The 17,334-nt window shown below is 37.0% G+C and overlaps 3 protein-coding genes across 8 annotated transcripts; 1 reads left to right on the top strand and 2 right to left on the bottom strand.

Moving 5' to 3' along the window:
* Window positions 1-196: 196 nt before the first annotated feature.
* LOC18587691 (protein RRC1-like) lies at window positions 197-7,981 on the top strand. 6 transcript variants are annotated; one of them, XM_018127528.2, is made up of 18 exons: window positions 197-318; window positions 499-573; window positions 716-851; window positions 1,034-1,079; window positions 2,477-2,537; window positions 2,649-2,804; window positions 3,025-3,144; window positions 3,245-3,410; window positions 4,069-4,181; window positions 4,388-4,459; window positions 4,597-4,818; window positions 4,943-5,001; window positions 5,098-5,182; window positions 5,276-5,413; window positions 5,755-5,979; window positions 6,142-6,944; window positions 7,085-7,251; window positions 7,345-7,981. In XM_018127528.2, exons 2-18 carry the CDS (start codon window positions 499-501, stop codon window positions 7,659-7,661), a joined length of 2,961 nt encoding a protein of 986 aa, XP_017983017.2. In that variant the 5' UTR covers window positions 197-318; the 3' UTR covers window positions 7,662-7,981. The 6 variants fall into 6 exon arrangements, with proteins under 6 accessions (XP_017983017.2, XP_007011691.3, XP_017983016.2 ...); XM_007011629.3 differs by having other exon boundaries at window positions 2,646-2,804; XM_018127527.2 differs by having other exon boundaries at window positions 2,477-2,561; window positions 2,646-2,804.
* Window positions 7,982-8,179: 198 nt separating this feature from the next.
* On the bottom strand, window positions 8,180-13,407 carry LOC18587690 (Myb/SANT-like DNA-binding domain protein). Its single transcript, XM_007011628.3, has 9 exons — window positions 13,214-13,407; window positions 12,379-12,728; window positions 12,148-12,298; window positions 11,217-11,557; window positions 10,997-11,135; window positions 10,212-10,549; window positions 9,988-10,144; window positions 9,319-9,659; window positions 8,180-9,133 (listed from the first exon to the last, which is right to left on the bottom strand). Exons 2-9 carry the CDS (start codon window positions 12,709-12,711, stop codon window positions 8,618-8,620), a joined length of 2,316 nt encoding a protein of 771 aa, XP_007011690.3. The 5' UTR covers window positions 12,712-12,728; window positions 13,214-13,407; the 3' UTR covers window positions 8,180-8,617.
* Window positions 13,408-13,793: 386 nt separating this feature from the next.
* LOC18587689 (putative folate-biopterin transporter 2) lies at window positions 13,794-17,193 on the bottom strand. Its single transcript, XM_007011625.3, has 5 exons — window positions 16,308-17,193; window positions 15,394-15,653; window positions 15,196-15,291; window positions 14,960-15,130; window positions 13,794-14,543 (listed from the first exon to the last, which is right to left on the bottom strand). The coding sequence occupies exons 1-5, from the start codon at window positions 16,669-16,671 to the stop codon at window positions 13,944-13,946; spliced, it is 1,491 nt and encodes a 496-aa protein (XP_007011687.3). The 5' UTR covers window positions 16,672-17,193; the 3' UTR covers window positions 13,794-13,943.
* Between the last annotated feature and the right edge of the window lie 141 nt (window positions 17,194-17,334).

Raw genomic sequence — 17,334 nt, 5'->3', positions numbered from 1 at the left:
TTATTCATTTTAATAAATTAATATTAAAATGAAAAATAAATTTAATTAATCAAATTCAATCAATTTAACCTCAAATCTATTTTTGGTGGAGTCATTAATCATTAGGGTTTAGTTTAGACTCCCAAACGCTAGCGTTTAACCACTAGCGTTCCAAATTCTAATATATGCTTTGCCTGCGAACGTAAAAGCTTGGAAGTAAATAAATGACTATACACTAAAGAGCTCTATTTCCTCTGTTTTTATTTTCCCTACCTTTTCTCTCTGACCCCAGCCTAAGAATCGATCCTCTTAATCGCACGAAACCTTCGATTTGGTCAGGTATAGTTTGACGCCTTCTTCTCTTCCCCTCCTGCTGGGAGTTCTAATTTGCTAGGGTTTTTTTTTACTGTATGTTAGGGATTGATCAATTTGATGGGGGGGGGGGGGGGGCGTGTAAATTGATATGTTTTATGCGGTTAATTGATTAGGGTTTTGAATGTTTGATTCATTCATTTGAAGATGAGTTCGTTTTCAATCACGCGCAAGAAAACCCCTTTCCAGAAGCACAGAGAAGAGGAAGAAGCCAAGAAGAAGGTATGGCGAGTTCTTTTAGCTACAAAGCTCAAAAATTTTAATTAAATTGGTTTAATTTTAGGATTTCCTGCTTCTTGATACAGTTTGATTAACTCGATTGAGCTAATATATAATTTTGGTTTTTGGTTTTTTTTGTAATCAGAGGGCGGAGGATGAAACAGCTCGATTGTATGAGGAGTTTGTGGCGTCATTTCAAGGAGAGAATGCTCCAGGGTCGAAGGCATTTGTTCGTGGTGGAACAATCAATCCCAATGAGAGATTGAAGTCCGATTCCGAAGGTCAGTCTGATTCGGAGACTCAACATTTGTGTTTTCATTATTGATTTTAATATATTTTTCTCAGTTTTTAAGTGTCAAAGTTTTTGTTTTGCACTATGGATTAGTAGAATGATTTTTTCTATTATATCATGAGGACACATTAATAAAAATATGGGCCTTTTTTATTCATTCGCGGATGGCAGGTGAAAAGTCCAAAGATGGGGTGTCTGTTCCAAAGAAGGGAAGTAGGTAAATAATTGCTTTTGATTAACCATGCTGCAATGCTAATGTTGTTTTGGTGAGGCATCATAAATAGAAAAATTACGTGGTGATAATAGTGATATTCTCATTCAAGCCTTGTATTTTTAAAGGTTTCTAAAGTTTCATGAAAAAAAAAATTTCATATAGCAGTTCATTGCAACATGCATGCCATTAGATTTGAAAAGATTCTATCAGTGGGAGTGCTTTTCTACTTTAGAAAAAAAAAAAAGTACTAGTTATTTGAAGCACTATATTTCTTATTTATAATCTTCTGAATGAAAACTCTTTTCTGCCGCTCCGTTGTGGAATTGTTACATATTTAGCTTACTTAGATGTTCTAATCTGCATTTTGAATGAAAACTGTGTGGGAAGTTTATCAAATGTTGGTTTCTGGCGTAGTGTAGGAGAAATTTGAGAATGTTCCATATCCAGTTGACAAGCTGCAATATAGTAATTAAAGTTAACAAGGAAAAAAATTATTACAGCAATCGTTCCTTTTAATTCTTAAAGATCAAATCAAATGAATGGTTAAATTTTGGTCATTAAATCTCTTACAATTGACAAAATATCATGTTATACCTTCTTGTCATCATTTCAGTCCACCCTGTTGTTATGTTTGAACTTTAAGGCTCAGATAAGTGCAAAAGATAGAACTGTAGATTAAATTTATGGTAGTAATCATTGTGTTAGATGGAAATAAGTGGAAGTTGTGTCATTGACTTGAGGTCAGGAAGGCCTTCAACTCAATTAAACTCCAAACTAGTGGGGGTTAGTTACATGAATGGTTTTCTTTACTTGTGGAATTTCTAAGTTGGTTAGATAACCTTATTTCATCTTATATTGGCTTTTGAAGGAAAGTAGCCAACCTTTCTAATTTTTTTTTCTGGCATACTGGTTGTCCTTCCAATTTTTAAACATGTCACTGGCCTTCCATTTAATATTAATAACATTTTGGAAAGGTTAAATTTTTAGGATTTTGTAGTAATTTCAGTTTGTGCAGTTACAACTGCATTTTAGCAAATTTAAACTGTTCATAAAAGAATGAAGCTTATTTCAGATCTAATTTGGATACTTCGAATTTCGTCTGTCAACTACCAAATGCTATTAAAATGCATTTAATTGGATTTCTTGAAGGAGGCTATTCAAGCATGCTTACGTCCAAACAATAAAATTTTAGCTAAAAATAAGTCCACTAATGAAATCTAAGAACTAGATTAGTATGCATCAGTGTCACATAAAACGTTTTAATAATGGTTAATCAAGAAAGTCTCCTTTAAATTTCATTGATTAGTAGAAGCAGTGAAGTTTTGTTAAAGAATGAGTGGAACTGTGGAAAGCGAGTATTTCTGTGAAGTGGAATTTTATCTTTCATATTATTTCTGCAGATATGTTCCATCTTTCATACCACCTCCTATGGCAGCCAAGGGAAAGGAATCTGAGAAGAAGGTGAATTTTGTTAATGAAATTATGGTACATGTCTATATTTATATCATTCTCAACTGAGTTTTCAGTTTGTGATATTCACAATCTAACCTTTAAAAATGTCGTTTGTAGAAGGAGGAGGAAAGGCTGAAGGAGAAGGAGAAGGAGAAGGGAAAGTCTCGAAACATTGATAATTTTATGGAGGAGCTGAAGCATGAACAAGAGATGAGGGAGAGGAGAAATCAGGAACGTGAACATTGGCGTGATGGGCGTCATACTGACAGTTCTGCTGTACGTGTTTCAGCGGGATTCAATTTGTTATTCAATAATAGGGTCTAATTTCATCAATATTTCATCTATCTTTCCCCTTTCCCCCCTTTGTTTCTTGCACTTAGATTTGTGGGGATTTATGTGTAATCTGAGTATTTTTCACTTTGTCATATAGCATCTCTATCTTGTATGACATTTTATCTGAATTTTGCTTCTGAACCTTTGGCTGTTCCTTTCCCAGCCATCCAGTCGGTTTGATGAGCTGCCTGATGATTTTGATCCAAGTGGAAAACTGCCTGGATCATTTGATGATGGTGATCCTCAAACAACAAATCTCTATGTTGGAAATCTGTCACCAAAGGTATCTTTGTTAAATTGTTTCTTTTAATCTGCTTTTCCCCTTTGTGGCTTAGTAGTTGTTATTCATTTTTTTTCTAACTATAGTGTTCTTTTTAATCTAGGTTGATGAAAATTTTCTTCTGCGAACTTTTGGAAGATTTGGGCCTATTGCTAGTGTGAAGATTATGTGGCCTAGGACAGAGGAGGAGCGAAGACGGCAAAGAAATTGTGGCTTTGTGGCTTTCATGAATAGAGCTGATGGACAAGCTGCAAAAGATGAAATGCAAGGTATGTTCACTGAGCCTTTATTGTAGATATTGTGTCATTAATCTATTAAGAGAGTGCAACCTGATAACTCTCAAGCAGTCTTTTTTGTTCTAATTAAGATGCTTGATAATAGCAATGTTGTTATGTTCTTTACGTAAAGTAAAATTCTTTAATTACTTTCTTGATGCCTTTTTTTGTACTAGTATAATGCTATGTGAAAAATTTGTAAATTCTGATGTCTAATTTCCAAGGTTTAATAAATGCCAAAATGTCCTATGTTTTTATCATTTTATGATGTTATTGGTAATTTATGATTTATTAGAACCTGATTGTTGTGTCATTAATCTATTAAGAGAGTGCAACCTGATAACTCTCAACCAGTCTTTTTGTTTCTAACTAAGATGTTTGATAATAGCAGTGTTGTTACATTCTTTACCTAAAGTAAAATTCTTTAATAAATTTCTTGATTCCTTTTTTATACTAGTATAATGCTATGTGAAAAATTTGTAAATTCTGATGTCTAATTTCCAAGGTTTAGTAAATGCCAAAATGTCCTACATTTTTATCATTTTATGATGTTATTGGTAATCTATGATTTATTAGAACCTGATTGTTGTGATGCATAGTTGTTTTTTAATTTCAATTCATATATGACTTGAAGATATGTTTTGGTTGACAGGAGTTGTTGTCTATGAATATGAGTTGAAAATTGGGTGGGGTAAATCTGTTGCTCTTCCATCACAAGCATTACCTGCTCCCCCACCTGGACACATGGCTATCAGGAGCAAGGAGGTTGGTTATGTTCTTTTGTAAAAGATTTTGAAGCTCATTTGAATAAATTGCATACGTGTTTTTTGTATAAAAGATGCTTAAGACCAAAATGCTCTTCTGAAGCTAGAATCTGATAATATGGCTCTGGCTTGAGTAGGCAGTTCACAAAAGCCGCTGCCTCTTGCTTGTCTATGCTGTAATTCTGAAACTTATTTTCTGACTGGCAGGGTGGTTCTATAATCTTATCTGGTCCTTCAGGCCCACCGGTGACATCTGTTCCGAATCAGAATTCTGAACTGGTAGCTCAACTGAAATATATTCTTCATTTTATTTCTCTGATAATTATTTACTATTGATTTATCTTCCTGTCTTAGGTAATTCTTAATTGCTCTTATTCTTAGTTCTGTTGATAGCTTTTTTTTTTTTTTGATGCCAGGTTCTTACTCCAAATGTTCCAGATATAATGGTCGCTCCACCTGAGGACAGTCATGTCCGCCATGTGATTGATACAATGGCTCTTTATGTTCTTGATGGAGGATGTGCCTTTGAACAAGCTATTATGGAGAGGGGTCGTGGCAACCCTCTATTCAACTTTTTGTTTGTGCTTGGCTCAAAAGAACATACTTACTATGTCTGGAGACTATATTCTTTCGCTCAGGTCTGTTGTTTTAGATATCTCAGTTTACATCTGGTGTTATATTGTAACAATAATATGCCATGCTCTGGTTTATATGTGAAGATGGAATAAGTATTGAATAATTTTAATGTTTGCGGAAGTTCAGGGTGATACTCTTCAAAGGTGGCGGACAGAGCCTTTTATTATGATAACTGGTAGTGGAAGGTAATGATATGCCAAGATTTTTACCGTTAATGAAATTTTTTGCACAAGTTCTGTTGGACCTTGTCGATGATGCATTGATTTTTATTCTTTTTCTAGATGGGTACCACCACCTCTGCCAACTACAAAAAGTCCAGAGCATGAAAAGGACTCCACTGCCACATATGCTGCAGGAAGAAGCAGGGTATTCCAGAGATGAACACATTTTATACCAGATTGTGTGATTTTTGTGTGATTTGAGTGAGTTAATAATCCTCTATTATATCAACTGTTACAGCGGGTGGAGCCAGAACGAACACTTACTGATCCACAAAGGGATGAATTTGAGGACATGCTACGGGCATTGACATTAGAGAGGAGTCTGATAAAGGAAGCTATGGGTTTTGCTTTGGATAATGCTGATGCTGCTGGAGAGGTAATGCTTGTATGCAGCATACCTTATTGGATTTCATGTGTTATAAGTTGTCTTATACTCTCAAACTGTAATATGATTGTGCCTGGCTGGGATCTCTTGAGGATTGCTCTTTTTTAATGCTTGTGTTGTCTTAAAAAAAGTTAAAAAAGAGTCTAGAATTGTCGAACAAAAAATATAACTTTACAAGGGATAAGAACATTCTAAAATCTAATAGTGATGTGTGATTATTTCAAAATCTTTTATATCCTTACAGGCTTCATTCTACTGTCTGAACCTTACACAATATTATGATCACATAAGTTTGATGCATGATTTGTTTTCTCCCCTCTTTTGCCCTGCAGATAGTTGAAGTTTTGACAGAGTCTTTGACACTTAAAGAAACACCTATTCCAACTAAAGTTGCAAGGCTAATGCTTGTTTCTGACATTCTTCATAATAGCAGTGCTCCTGTTAAAAATGCATCTGCATACCGCACCAAATTTGAAGCAACATTGCCTGATATAATGGAGAGCTTTAATGATTTGTACCGCAGTGTAACGGGAAGAATCACGGCCGAGGCCCTTAAGGTAGGTATAAATGTTAACCTTTTATCCAGCTTCCAATTTGCTTTCTATTATGTTTGTTTTGGTTACATCTGGGAGCTGCAAAATGAACTGGCTTGTGGCTATGTGCTTGTTTATTCTCTTTGGTTTTTGGGTTTTAATGTGACCTTTTCTTGCCTTCTGCAGGAACGGGTTCTGAAAGTGTTGCAAGTATGGTCAGACTGGTTTCTTTTTTCAGATGCATATGTGAACGGACTGCGAGCCACTTTTCTTCGATCAGGAAACTCTGGTGTGGCCCCTTTCCATTCTATTTGTGGTGATGCACCAGAAATTGAAAAGAATACTAGTTCAGAAGACGCGGGTGATGGGATTAAGGGCAATCAAGATGCTGCTTTGGCAATGGGCAAAGGTGCAGCTATGAGGGAGCTAATGGATCTCCCTCTTGCTGAGCTGGAAAGACGTTGTAGACATAATGGATTGTCTCTTGTTGGTGGTAGAGAAATAATGGTTGCACGACTGTTAAGCCTGGAAGATGCAGAAAAGCAGAGAAGTTATGAACTAGATGATGACTTGAAGCTTGCACAAAGCCGATCAAGTTCTTGTAGATATTCTAGTGGTCAGAGAGATATAAATGCTGAAGCAGAGCCAGTGGGATTGTCTGGATGGACTCATTATGCAGACAATGAGATCCATTCACAGCGCAAAGGTTCTGTACCTCTGGCTGAAACCCTTCCAATCCCACAGCCTGAAATAAAAGCATTCTTAAAGAAAGAAAAAATCGATCCTGTTTTGCCAGCCTCTAAATGGTCTCGAGAAGATGATGACAGTGATGATGAAGAAAAAAGAAGCACTAGGGGTCTGGGGTTGAGCTACTCGTCTTCTGGAAGTGAGAATGCTGGTGATGGTACTAGTAAGGCTGATGAATTGGAGTTTGGAACTGATGCAAGCATTCCAGCTCCATCTGAAAGTGCAATGAATGAAGAGCAGAGGTATGGTTTTTATCTAACAATGAATTCTCATTTCTTAGTGCCGCATAAAACAAATTGTTCTTATCAAGTCCTCTATGCGGCAGCATTTGTTCATACAATCATTAATGTATTGTTGCTTCATCGTGTTTATATTACTACAGGCAAAAGTTGAGACGTCTGGAGGTTGCTTTGATAGAATATCGAGAATCCCTTGAGGAGCGGGGAATTAAAAGTGCTGAGGATATTGAGAGAAGGGTTGCAGCGCATCGGAAACGGCTAGAATCTGAATATGGTTTATCAGATTCTAGTGAAGATATTTTAGGAAGAAGTAAGTTATTTTCTGGCTGACAAGATATTGATACTTTGAAAGACATAATTATGTAGGTGCATCTTAATAGTTTATACATAATTGAAATTGCAGAAAGAACATCTTCAGAGAGGAGAGAAAGGCGAGACGATGCGCATGATTCTTCAAGAAAGAGGCATCGCAGTCAAAGCCGAAGTGAGAGCCCTCCACGGAAATCATCAAACAGAGACAGGGATAGAGAAAACGATTCAGTTAATGACCGGGAAAAGCACAGGGATAGAGATAGAGATAGATCTCATGATCTGGAAAGTGAAAGGGGGAGAGAGAGAGAGCGAGACCGTCGGGAAAAGAGTGGAAGCAGAGAAAGGGATGATCATGATAGGGATAGAGGCAGAGAGAGAGATAGGGATAGGAGGAGGCGAATAAAATGAGGTTTTTAGTTTGTGGCATACCTTACCTCCGCTTTCTTTTTGAGCATTAGTTGGGTGTGCTTATGGGCTGTTCTTGACCCAGTTGGTTTCTCATCTCGGTAGTATGGTTCGAGATGAATAGGTGGCTTGGTTTGTGTTTGGAGGCTGCAGCACATCTGCCATTAGAAAATTGGTTACAAAACAATGCTGAAGTGCAGAAATTCCATTTGTGGGAGCCCATGAGATTAAATCTGGTTCTTGTTGAACCATATTGTAGCAAAATGTATTTTTATCACCCTTACTTTATAATTTAATGGTTCTCTTTGATGCTTTGATTATTATTGCATTTTTCAAAATCTAGTTTCTGTCTTTAGTTTCTCATTAGAGAAAAAAGAAAAAAAAAAAAACCTTCGGCGACATCAAAATAATTTTTAAGTAAGATCATAAAAGTTCGATCTTGATTATATCGTATTACCAAGAGAACATTTGAAGGTAAAAACTCAATTAAAATACCTTTTATCTATGTTTAGTGTTATGAATTATTTGTCTATGGTGACTCTTGCTGTCAGCATGGATTTTGATCAGCATCACCAGTTTTGTGCCCCTTGGTAGTATAATAAAAGAGGGGTGTTCTTCACCATCCATACTACACAGCTACCTTCAAGTTAACAACCCAAAGACAATGCTGTCATTTGATCAAACCCGAAAACTTGATTTCTTTCAGTAACTGGTTAAAATCAAAAGAATAATGCTACTATCTTTAAGTGGGGGAAAAATCATCCCATAAAGCTGCACGTTATCATTATAAACATATGCTACAAAATTTGGGACCAGGTTTCGAAAACCTTACCTCCATGCATATGAGGCAAGGCCAAGAACTCAGGGTCCTTGCAGAATTAGGAATAAATAATCTACTCAACTAGGAAAGGGAAAGGATATATCAAAATTCTCAGAATCGAAACACAGGAAGGCTGCTGCTATGATCGAAGTTTTCTTAGCAACCACTTCTTTCGCAATGTAACATCCAATGCCAAAAAAGTTTTTGCTTTTTTCTCATCTTCCAATAGATCACAAGCATCCAACAGAAGCTCATCATCTATGTCTGGGAGAGCCTGAAGTGCATCAACTGCACTTTCTATTATCGAATAGTTCTTATTTCCTTTCTGACTTGCTAATCTTGTGACTGCACCAGCCATCCTGGAAACCATCTTCTGCATCTCCTGATCAGTTTTCGGTGCCTTGCTTGCTCGTCCTATGTCCGGTGTTGCAGTTGATCGCTTTCTGTGTTGATCAAATAAATGAAAGTCCCCACCTTGAGTTTGTAAATTTCCAGGTGCTCTGTCCAAAATAACTTCTGGCGCACTATGGTCAGTTTCCACCCCTAGAACCTGACCACTGGGTCTTCCATCTAATACTTCATCTTTGAAAATCTTGCACAAATCACTATAACTGCCCAAGAATTTATCCTTGTAAGAGACTGCATCGGGATGTTCCTGCAAGACCTTACACGTAAACAGCATGCTACTGATAATACTAAAAATGACTTAGAAGAATATCAACTGCTAAACCTTTTAATGGGGCATGCAGTCTCTGCCAACCACATGATGTTATGCAATGACTGGAAAATCAAAAGGAGAGTCGTGGCTTATACAATAAAGCAAATGAGTAATGAACACACCTTAATGTAAACTTCCCAAACATCATTGTTTGCTACAACCATTTGCTTAGCTTCATCCCAAACAAACCCACTATGATTGAGAAGATCACTAATGTCATCATATTGTTTCATCAAGCAGATGTACTGATTTTCTAATTCGTTCTTGTTCAATAGAAGCGCAAAATTTTCATTGAATGATTCAACCATATGAATCCATGCCTGTTCATTGAATGCGCGATCTATTTTGTTCCCTTCATGAACCTGTTCTAACAGAAGGTCAATAAAAAACCGGTCCATTGGGGCTGTCCATTCAATTCCATGGTGATGAATACTGCTGGGAAAATGGTCATTTTCTTCATTACCTGCACATTAAGAGATCATGAATATACAAAAGATACATCAATGCTTTAGTTCCTATTGCATTCCAACCTTTACATCTTTCAAAGCTCATTGGGCTAATCTATCTGTTAGAAAATATGCTACCTCCTAGTTTAGAAAAAAGAAAAAGCTAACCAACAAACAAAAAAAAAGGTGAAGCCTTTGCTTTACTATTTCCAATATGCTTTAATTTCTTTTGACAACTCAATTTTCATTACCACACCATATTTACCATACAAAAACTATTATTAGATAAAACTTCTCTCATCCACTATAGCATCTTATTAAACTAGCATAACAGATGATACGTACCATAACCGGTCATTAAAACAGTTACATCGCCATCAGTGCCTACATTTTGAGCCAATCTGTTGTATCTTCCATCACAACTTTCTTGTCCAAATATTACACACAATTTATGATAGCTTGGCACAGTTTTAACTCTGTATGATCGAGCATCTGGATGTGACTGCATGCATTTCATGTAAGAAGCAGAACTAAAACTCTGTTGTCAATAAGAAAGGAAAAGAAATCACCTTGATATAAGCATCCCAAACGCTATCGTCAGCTGATACCATATCCCTTGCTTCATCCCATGAGAACCCACTTTGCTCAAGAAGAATCTTTATGTCGTTGTACAGCCTCCTTAAATGTTTGTATCGATTCTTGAGAACATCTTTATCATAGTGAGATCCAAATTTGACATTAAATGATGTAACCATGTCAATCCAAGCCTGTGTTATGAATGTCTGTCCAAGTTTATTCCCTCTAGAGACCTGGTCTAGCAACAAGTCAATGAGATATCGATCCATTGGTGGTGTCCAAAATGTCCTTGTACGATCACCAGCAGGATTCACACTTTTCTTCCCTTCACCTGCAAATTAAAAGATATAACTTACGGAGAAAACTCTGGCCAAAAGAGAAAAAAAAATGGAACCTTGGGATCTCATGTATGAACTATGCTGGCAATCACATTGTGGAATTTACCTAAATGCATTGCACCATTAATTCATAACTTCAGTTTCTAAACTAGCAGGTCAGAAAAAAGGAAGATAAGACAATTGATTTATGTTTGAGAGACCAAGGCATTAGTGAACGCTGCAACACAGATTTTCATTGTTGATCAATGAACTTATCATGGTTCTTATAGTCCAAAATAAAGTAAACTGAAAACAATACAATTAGTACGTTGATGAGCTTCCCTTATCTCCAGTTGCCACATTATCACTCCCCTAGCAGACTCTAGATGCGATTGTGTATGTACATTGCGAACATCAAAACCATTGTGAATTTAATTTACTGTTAGAAAGTTGGTACTCACCAGCAGTTGCTCTGGAGATGTCATATTCCTGGGGCACATTATTCACATTTCCTTCATCAATTGCTTCACCATATATTAAGACCAAATCATTGTAGTTTGGCAAGGTTTTCATTCTATATGTTCGCGCATGAGGATGTGCCTACATTTAATTATCAATTATTATTAATATATTATGCATATGCAGGTAATGTGCTAATGAGATAAATGCAGAAACTCGTACCTTAATATAAGCATCCCAAACATCATTATCAGCTGTGATCATTAGCTGTGTTTCATCCCAGGAAAAGCCATTCTGTTTCAGAATAACTGTCACATCACCGTAGTACTTCCACAGTTTCTTGTATCTATGTCTTAAAACCCTCTTGCCATGTTGAGGACCGAATTTTGCATTAAATAAAGCAAGCATGTCGGTCCATGCTTGTTTGTTGAATGTATTATCAACCTTATTGCCTCTTCCTACTTGGTCAAGCATAAGCTCAATAAAATATTGGTCCATGTCTGCATTCCATTCAGTTCTTGGACGCTCATTATTGGTGGAGGGAAGATTACACATTCCATCACCTAAAAATGGGGAACATGTAAGTGAAAGAATTTATCTTACGTTAGCATATAAATCATTTATATATATGAAAAAATGAAGAGAGTAGTCAAATAACAGATTCAGAATTTGCTTTTCCCACAACCAAGACATTTTTGTTCACCAGGGTCATTTTTACCACAAAGTATTAAGAAGAGTCTTTCCAAGGAAAAAAGGCAAATTAAATGCCAACACTGAAGAAGTTTGGCTTAACTTATGAGAAATTGCAACTTAGTGACATATTTCTTACTTATGCGAAGAGACTTAATGGTTAATTGCTGAATGTTTGCACAAAAAGTGACTTGGGATCATTTACAACTTCGCAAATGGTCTATGAACTCTTTTGCCCAACTTCAAGGACCGAGTTCCTTCTACTGCCTCATCCAGTCAAAAAACATAGTACACCTACTATTTCCTTAGTTTTCTCTCCTCATTCTTCTCTCTTATTCATAGAAAGGAAGCATTACCCACCATAACCAGAACAAAAGTGGCCTACAATATGAAGCACATACTTTTCAGTTGAAACCATAGGTACAATCACAGTTGAGGCTTATGAAATAAAACTGATACACACCCATATTTACCCCCTGGACTTCATCATCAAAGTCCAAATCATGACTAGATCGACTATATCTTCCATCCGCAGTTGTATACCCATATATCAAGCACAAATCACTGAAATTCAGCATTGCTTTTGTCTTGTAGGATCGTGCATCTGGGTGAGCCTGCATGTACCTTACAAATATTTTACTATAATGAATGCGGACAAGTATCTCATACAAGCAAATAGCGGAAGGTGCCACACCTTGATGTAGGCATTCCAGACATAATCATCAGCTACCACCATTTGTCGAGATTCATCCCAAGAAAACCCACTCTGACCAAGTAAATTCTTTACACCGTTGAATTGCTTCCATAAGTTTGTATAACGACTTTTTAAGACATCTTTGTCATACTGTGATCCGAATTTTGCATTGAACACGGTAAGCATGTCTGTCCAGGCTTGTTTGCTGAATGTATGCCCAATCCTATTCCCTCTATGCATCTGCTCCAGCATAAGATCAATGAAATACCGTTCCATTGTAGGTGTCCAATATGTCCTCGTACGATCGTTAGTTCCAGGGATTTGGCTATCCATCTCTATTCCTAGTATTCCTGTTGCACATTTTTCCAAGCAACAAAAGGGAAAACTCAGCATTACACTTGAAATAGAAGTAAACAAGCATTCAGTTCAACACACACTCTATACACAAAAAGGGCTCCTGGAAAGGAAAAACATTAACAGATTAATCAAAATTCAGTTTCAATGAATCAATATCCAATGTTACAATTCTGTCAACTCAAAAGTGTCAAACTTTCAGAAGAAACCAAAATGGGGAAACATAAAAACAAAAACCCAAAATTCTTAGACCCAAATTCAGTAAAAAAGAGAAGCACAATTTGAACGAAAGAGTTAGAAATTCAGTTTCAGAATCACAAAATTCAGAAATGGGCTCCAACGATCAATCTTTTGAAACAAATAACAGAACACATATTTCCCAAATATCCAAAAAGAAATCCCCTTTAATAATGAAACCAGAAAAATTCATATAAGTACATATAAATAGAAAGGTGAAAAAGGTTAAAGAAGTTTTATTTACCCTGAAAAAGAAAGAGAGAGAAAGGGAAGGAGAATTGCAGAGTTTGGCGCCTAACAAAACCAGAGTTAGTGATAGTGAGATGGTGAAGAGTTAACCCTAATCCGGAATAAGGTCTAATCTCTTCTTCCCTTTCCTTCCTGTTTGGTTACACACCCAACCATGACCAACCAACGCCCCTCCTCTCGTCGCTCACTTTTTCCTTTTTATTTTCTTTTTTTCTTATTTCAACTTGCTGCAGCTGGAGCCTGTTTGGTCCACTAAAGAACCAAAATCAGCAAGCCCAAGGAACAAAAGACCAGGATAAAGGAAAACCCCAACTAAGCAGAACCCAGAGACAGCCCATTCAAACGGGACACATGTCGAGGCGCTATAGCCCAAGTTTCTCATAATTTACCACATTGAGAATTTCGTAGTTCCTGACAACTATTTTTTCTCATGTTGCAGACAAATGTTACTCTTCTTTTCAGTTTTTATTCCATGTTTCAGTTTTCAGTTTCAAGCAGGACACATGATCGTGCTTGCAGATGTAGGAAATTGATCTTTGACATACATGACAGTTTAAAGGGTTAAAAGAAGTGCATAAATGGAAATAATTTCCTTCATTCAAGCAATTTCATCTTGGTGTTACAAAAATATCCGTGCAGGAAGCTATGATGTGTGAAAGTTGAGTTTCTCCTCCAGATGAATGTGTGGTAGGAGTATTTAGCAATGGGAATGATTCTTGTACTGGTTATCTACCATCAACGCTGTTAACAAGCGAGACCAATTCAATGTCCTTGGGTTCATCGGCTTCAGTCTCATCTTTGCTACTCAACATTTCTGTTGGAAGAATGGAAGAATTGGGATCACCTCTGGGAACCAAAAACAGAATACTAAGTGGAGAAAGTCTCAATATGTTTCGGATCAGTATTGCCAGCCAGAGATTATCAAACTTTGTCCGAGTAACATTCAACATGTGGAGTAGCAAGCCTCCTCCCCATGAAGACGAGAGAAGTCCAACATTATCGATTGACATGAGCAAGGCAAAGAAGGTGCCTTCAATACCTGTAGGACAAAGCTTTGCACTCAGTACCAGGAGGGGCATCCATTTGAGTCGTGCAATCATTTGAGATACAGCTTCACCGATCACAACAAAGAGATAATCTGGTATCCCGAATTTCAAGTTTACTCGCAGCACCAACATCAGATCTAGCATTCCTGCCAAACCATAAAACAACTGAATCCAGAACAGCAAGTCTCGGAAAGGGTGATCCTTCAGCATGTTTTGGTAGAGTATTGCCCCCAAGATGGCACCAACTGCACCAATTGAGAAAATGTAACCAATAGTTTCCTGCACAAGGAAGATGAGCCCCAGTTTTTACTAAACTGTAACCTAGTTCTTTAAATCAATCATCAGAAAATGCATGTAATAGTCTTCCAACTTAAAATCCACAGTCAAGAAACAAATCATTTATTCACATGTCGAATACTGTGAATGGTTCTGAGAAGGTCTCAAAGTATGCAACTGCTAATTTAATTTTGTTCCTTAATTCTGTAGCCAGCCTACTCTTTTGAGGCTCAGCTGCTCAATTTCATTCTGACATTGAAATGAACTCGTCCAAGATTTGGGTCAAATTCCTGGTATGGTAACTTTGTATTCTTTTAAGACCTTGTCATGATTTTTTCCTCAAGGGCAAAGTCCAAAAGCATTAATACACACACTTGGTTGTTTTTTGGATTGAAGGACACAAGTGCAGAAACATATACCTGGGAGAAAGAGGGCCCCTGCTTCGAGTCTGTGTACCAATAGAACAATCCCTCATTTATATTCAAGCTCACTGCAAAGGATAAGTACATATATAAACATGGCCTCCAAACCTCTGGGCATTTCAATGTTGTCCACATAGCCTTGCCAGCATGAAGGAATTTCTGGCTTACCTGAGTCAAGAAGAGAATTTACAATTTGAATGTAAGATCAAGATTCAACTAGAGCCAAAGTATACCTCTTTGTAGGCAAAGTTGGGCATATTGGGTTCAGCAAGGACAATCCCAACTGAAAAGACAAGTGCAGCCGGGATGGTCAGCAATCCAAACACCCCCTGCCAAGGAAGAGGGAAGAAGCCATTAACATATAATTAATTCAAAGAATAAAAAAATAAAGAATAATTGCAGACTGACAATGGAGTTAAATGACAGCCAACCTTAGGGCCAATTAGATGAACAAAAACACCACTGATAGAGAATCCAACTAGAGCTCCAGTTGCAGAGGTCAAAGCACACAAGCTTTGCATGTCAGCTGCAAGGGAAGGATGACTAATGCTGTTCTGTGCTACACATGCATCAACAGTCACATCTGCTATAGCTACCCCAGCACTTCCCGCTGTCAATGCCATCAGCGCAAATACCAAATGCAGCTTGCTGTGCAATGATATTAAAAGCATGGAAACCAAGCCCAGCAAACCTGAAATTAACTTCAAACGTTTAACAGAAGTAGACTATTCATAATGTAGTCATATAACATGCGATTTCTGTTTCATTATTTTGCCTATTTCCAAAACAGAAGGCATTTATATCACTCATAAGAAAATTATGTCTTCCCACATTAATACGAAATAGCTGTGTCTTTCACACTTTTTAAACATTCCCTATTGCTTTGTACAGAATAACCAGTCAGGGAAATGCAGTATGCATACAAAGATACACAGAGTGCTATTGAGAGTAGTTAATGACAAACCAGAAAAAATGCAATGAAGTTCAAGTTCCAACTTTTTAATACTGAAAATGTGAGAAGTAACTGAAGAGGAGAGGTCGGATCATCATTGTGCATATTGAGATGGCACAAACAACAGAAAGATGGCAACTTATTCCACCACGGACAATTAAGATTACAAACTTTACCTACTCCAAAGAATAACTACCATCATTGTAGCAAAGATTGTGATATGGCTACATGAGCAAAGATTACAAGCTGCAGTTTTGCAAAGCAAAGATCTAGATTACCTAAACTGAGAAGCTACTAATTCCACCGGAAAGGCAGAATGGAAACATATTAATGAGATTTCAATTTATGGCAACTATAAATAGGCAAAGAAAGAAGATAGAACATATCATTTACCAGATAGAATGAAATAGGGCCGTCTTCTATAACCCCTAATGGGGACAACATCAGTGAGAAGACCCCAAATAGGCTTGACAATCCAAGGAATGGAAGTAATCCCTGAGTAAACCTGAGACTCAGAAGGCTGTACCTTTTGAACATCCTTCATGTAATACTCGGTGCCGACGCGAGCAAGAGCCCCACCCAATCCCTGGCTTATCCCATAAACGGATACAACTCCAAATACAAAGCTCCAATGCGTTTCCACTGCAAGCATCTTGAGCCAATAAATTGGACCCCAGAAAAAGTAGCACAATCCCTTGGGCTCGTTATCTTCCTCCACAGCCTTGTTACAGGGTTCAAAATTCCCTTCCTCTACCATAACTCTTAACTTAAATCAACAAACGATCCAGGTCAACTCAGTTTGGACATGAATATTCCATCAGCTTGAAACCAGGAAATTGGCTGAGATTCCAAGAACAATGATGAATCTTCTAAAATTTTGATACGGTGAAAAAGATGGGAACCCAGTTAACAAATCAGAGTTTCTTAAAATGGGTTGTTGAGGTTTTCTGAAACTGATAACAAAAACTTAAACTTTCTATATGGGGTTACAGTTTTTCTAGTTGGAACTATCCTACACACTTGTAACAAATAATAATCTTAAGGGGTGCAAGACCAATATCTATGTCGGAGAAAAAAATCTATATCTAAATGTGTATAAGCTAGATCAGAGAGGCAGTAGCTTTAAAGTAGAAGAAGCCTCTCCTTGTACCAGATTTGCTTTGACCAACCGAACGGTAAAACCCTTCTTCTTCCAAATCTGATCTGTTTTATTTATCTTTTCTTTTTTATAACAAGAAAAACAAATTCATTACTTATTAAAAAAGGAAGAAGCTGTAGTCTTGTTGATGATTGATTTATTATTTAGCCACATTATTTACATTTTCCTGTACTCATGATTTTGTTTGCTTTTAAAGAAAATAAAAAGTATTCCTCTCTTTGTCTAGTTGGAAGAGCTTACTACCTAGATCAAAGGTTTTAC

This window comes from Theobroma cacao, chromosome 9 (genome assembly GCF_053813885.1).
Source record: "Theobroma cacao isolate CCN51 chromosome 9, ASM5381388v1, whole genome shotgun sequence".
In the NCBI taxonomy this organism is placed as follows: domain Eukaryota; kingdom Viridiplantae; phylum Streptophyta; class Magnoliopsida; order Malvales; family Malvaceae; genus Theobroma; species Theobroma cacao.
Note: the sequence above shows the minus strand (reverse complement) of the source record. Positions and strands in the feature narration are given on the sequence as shown.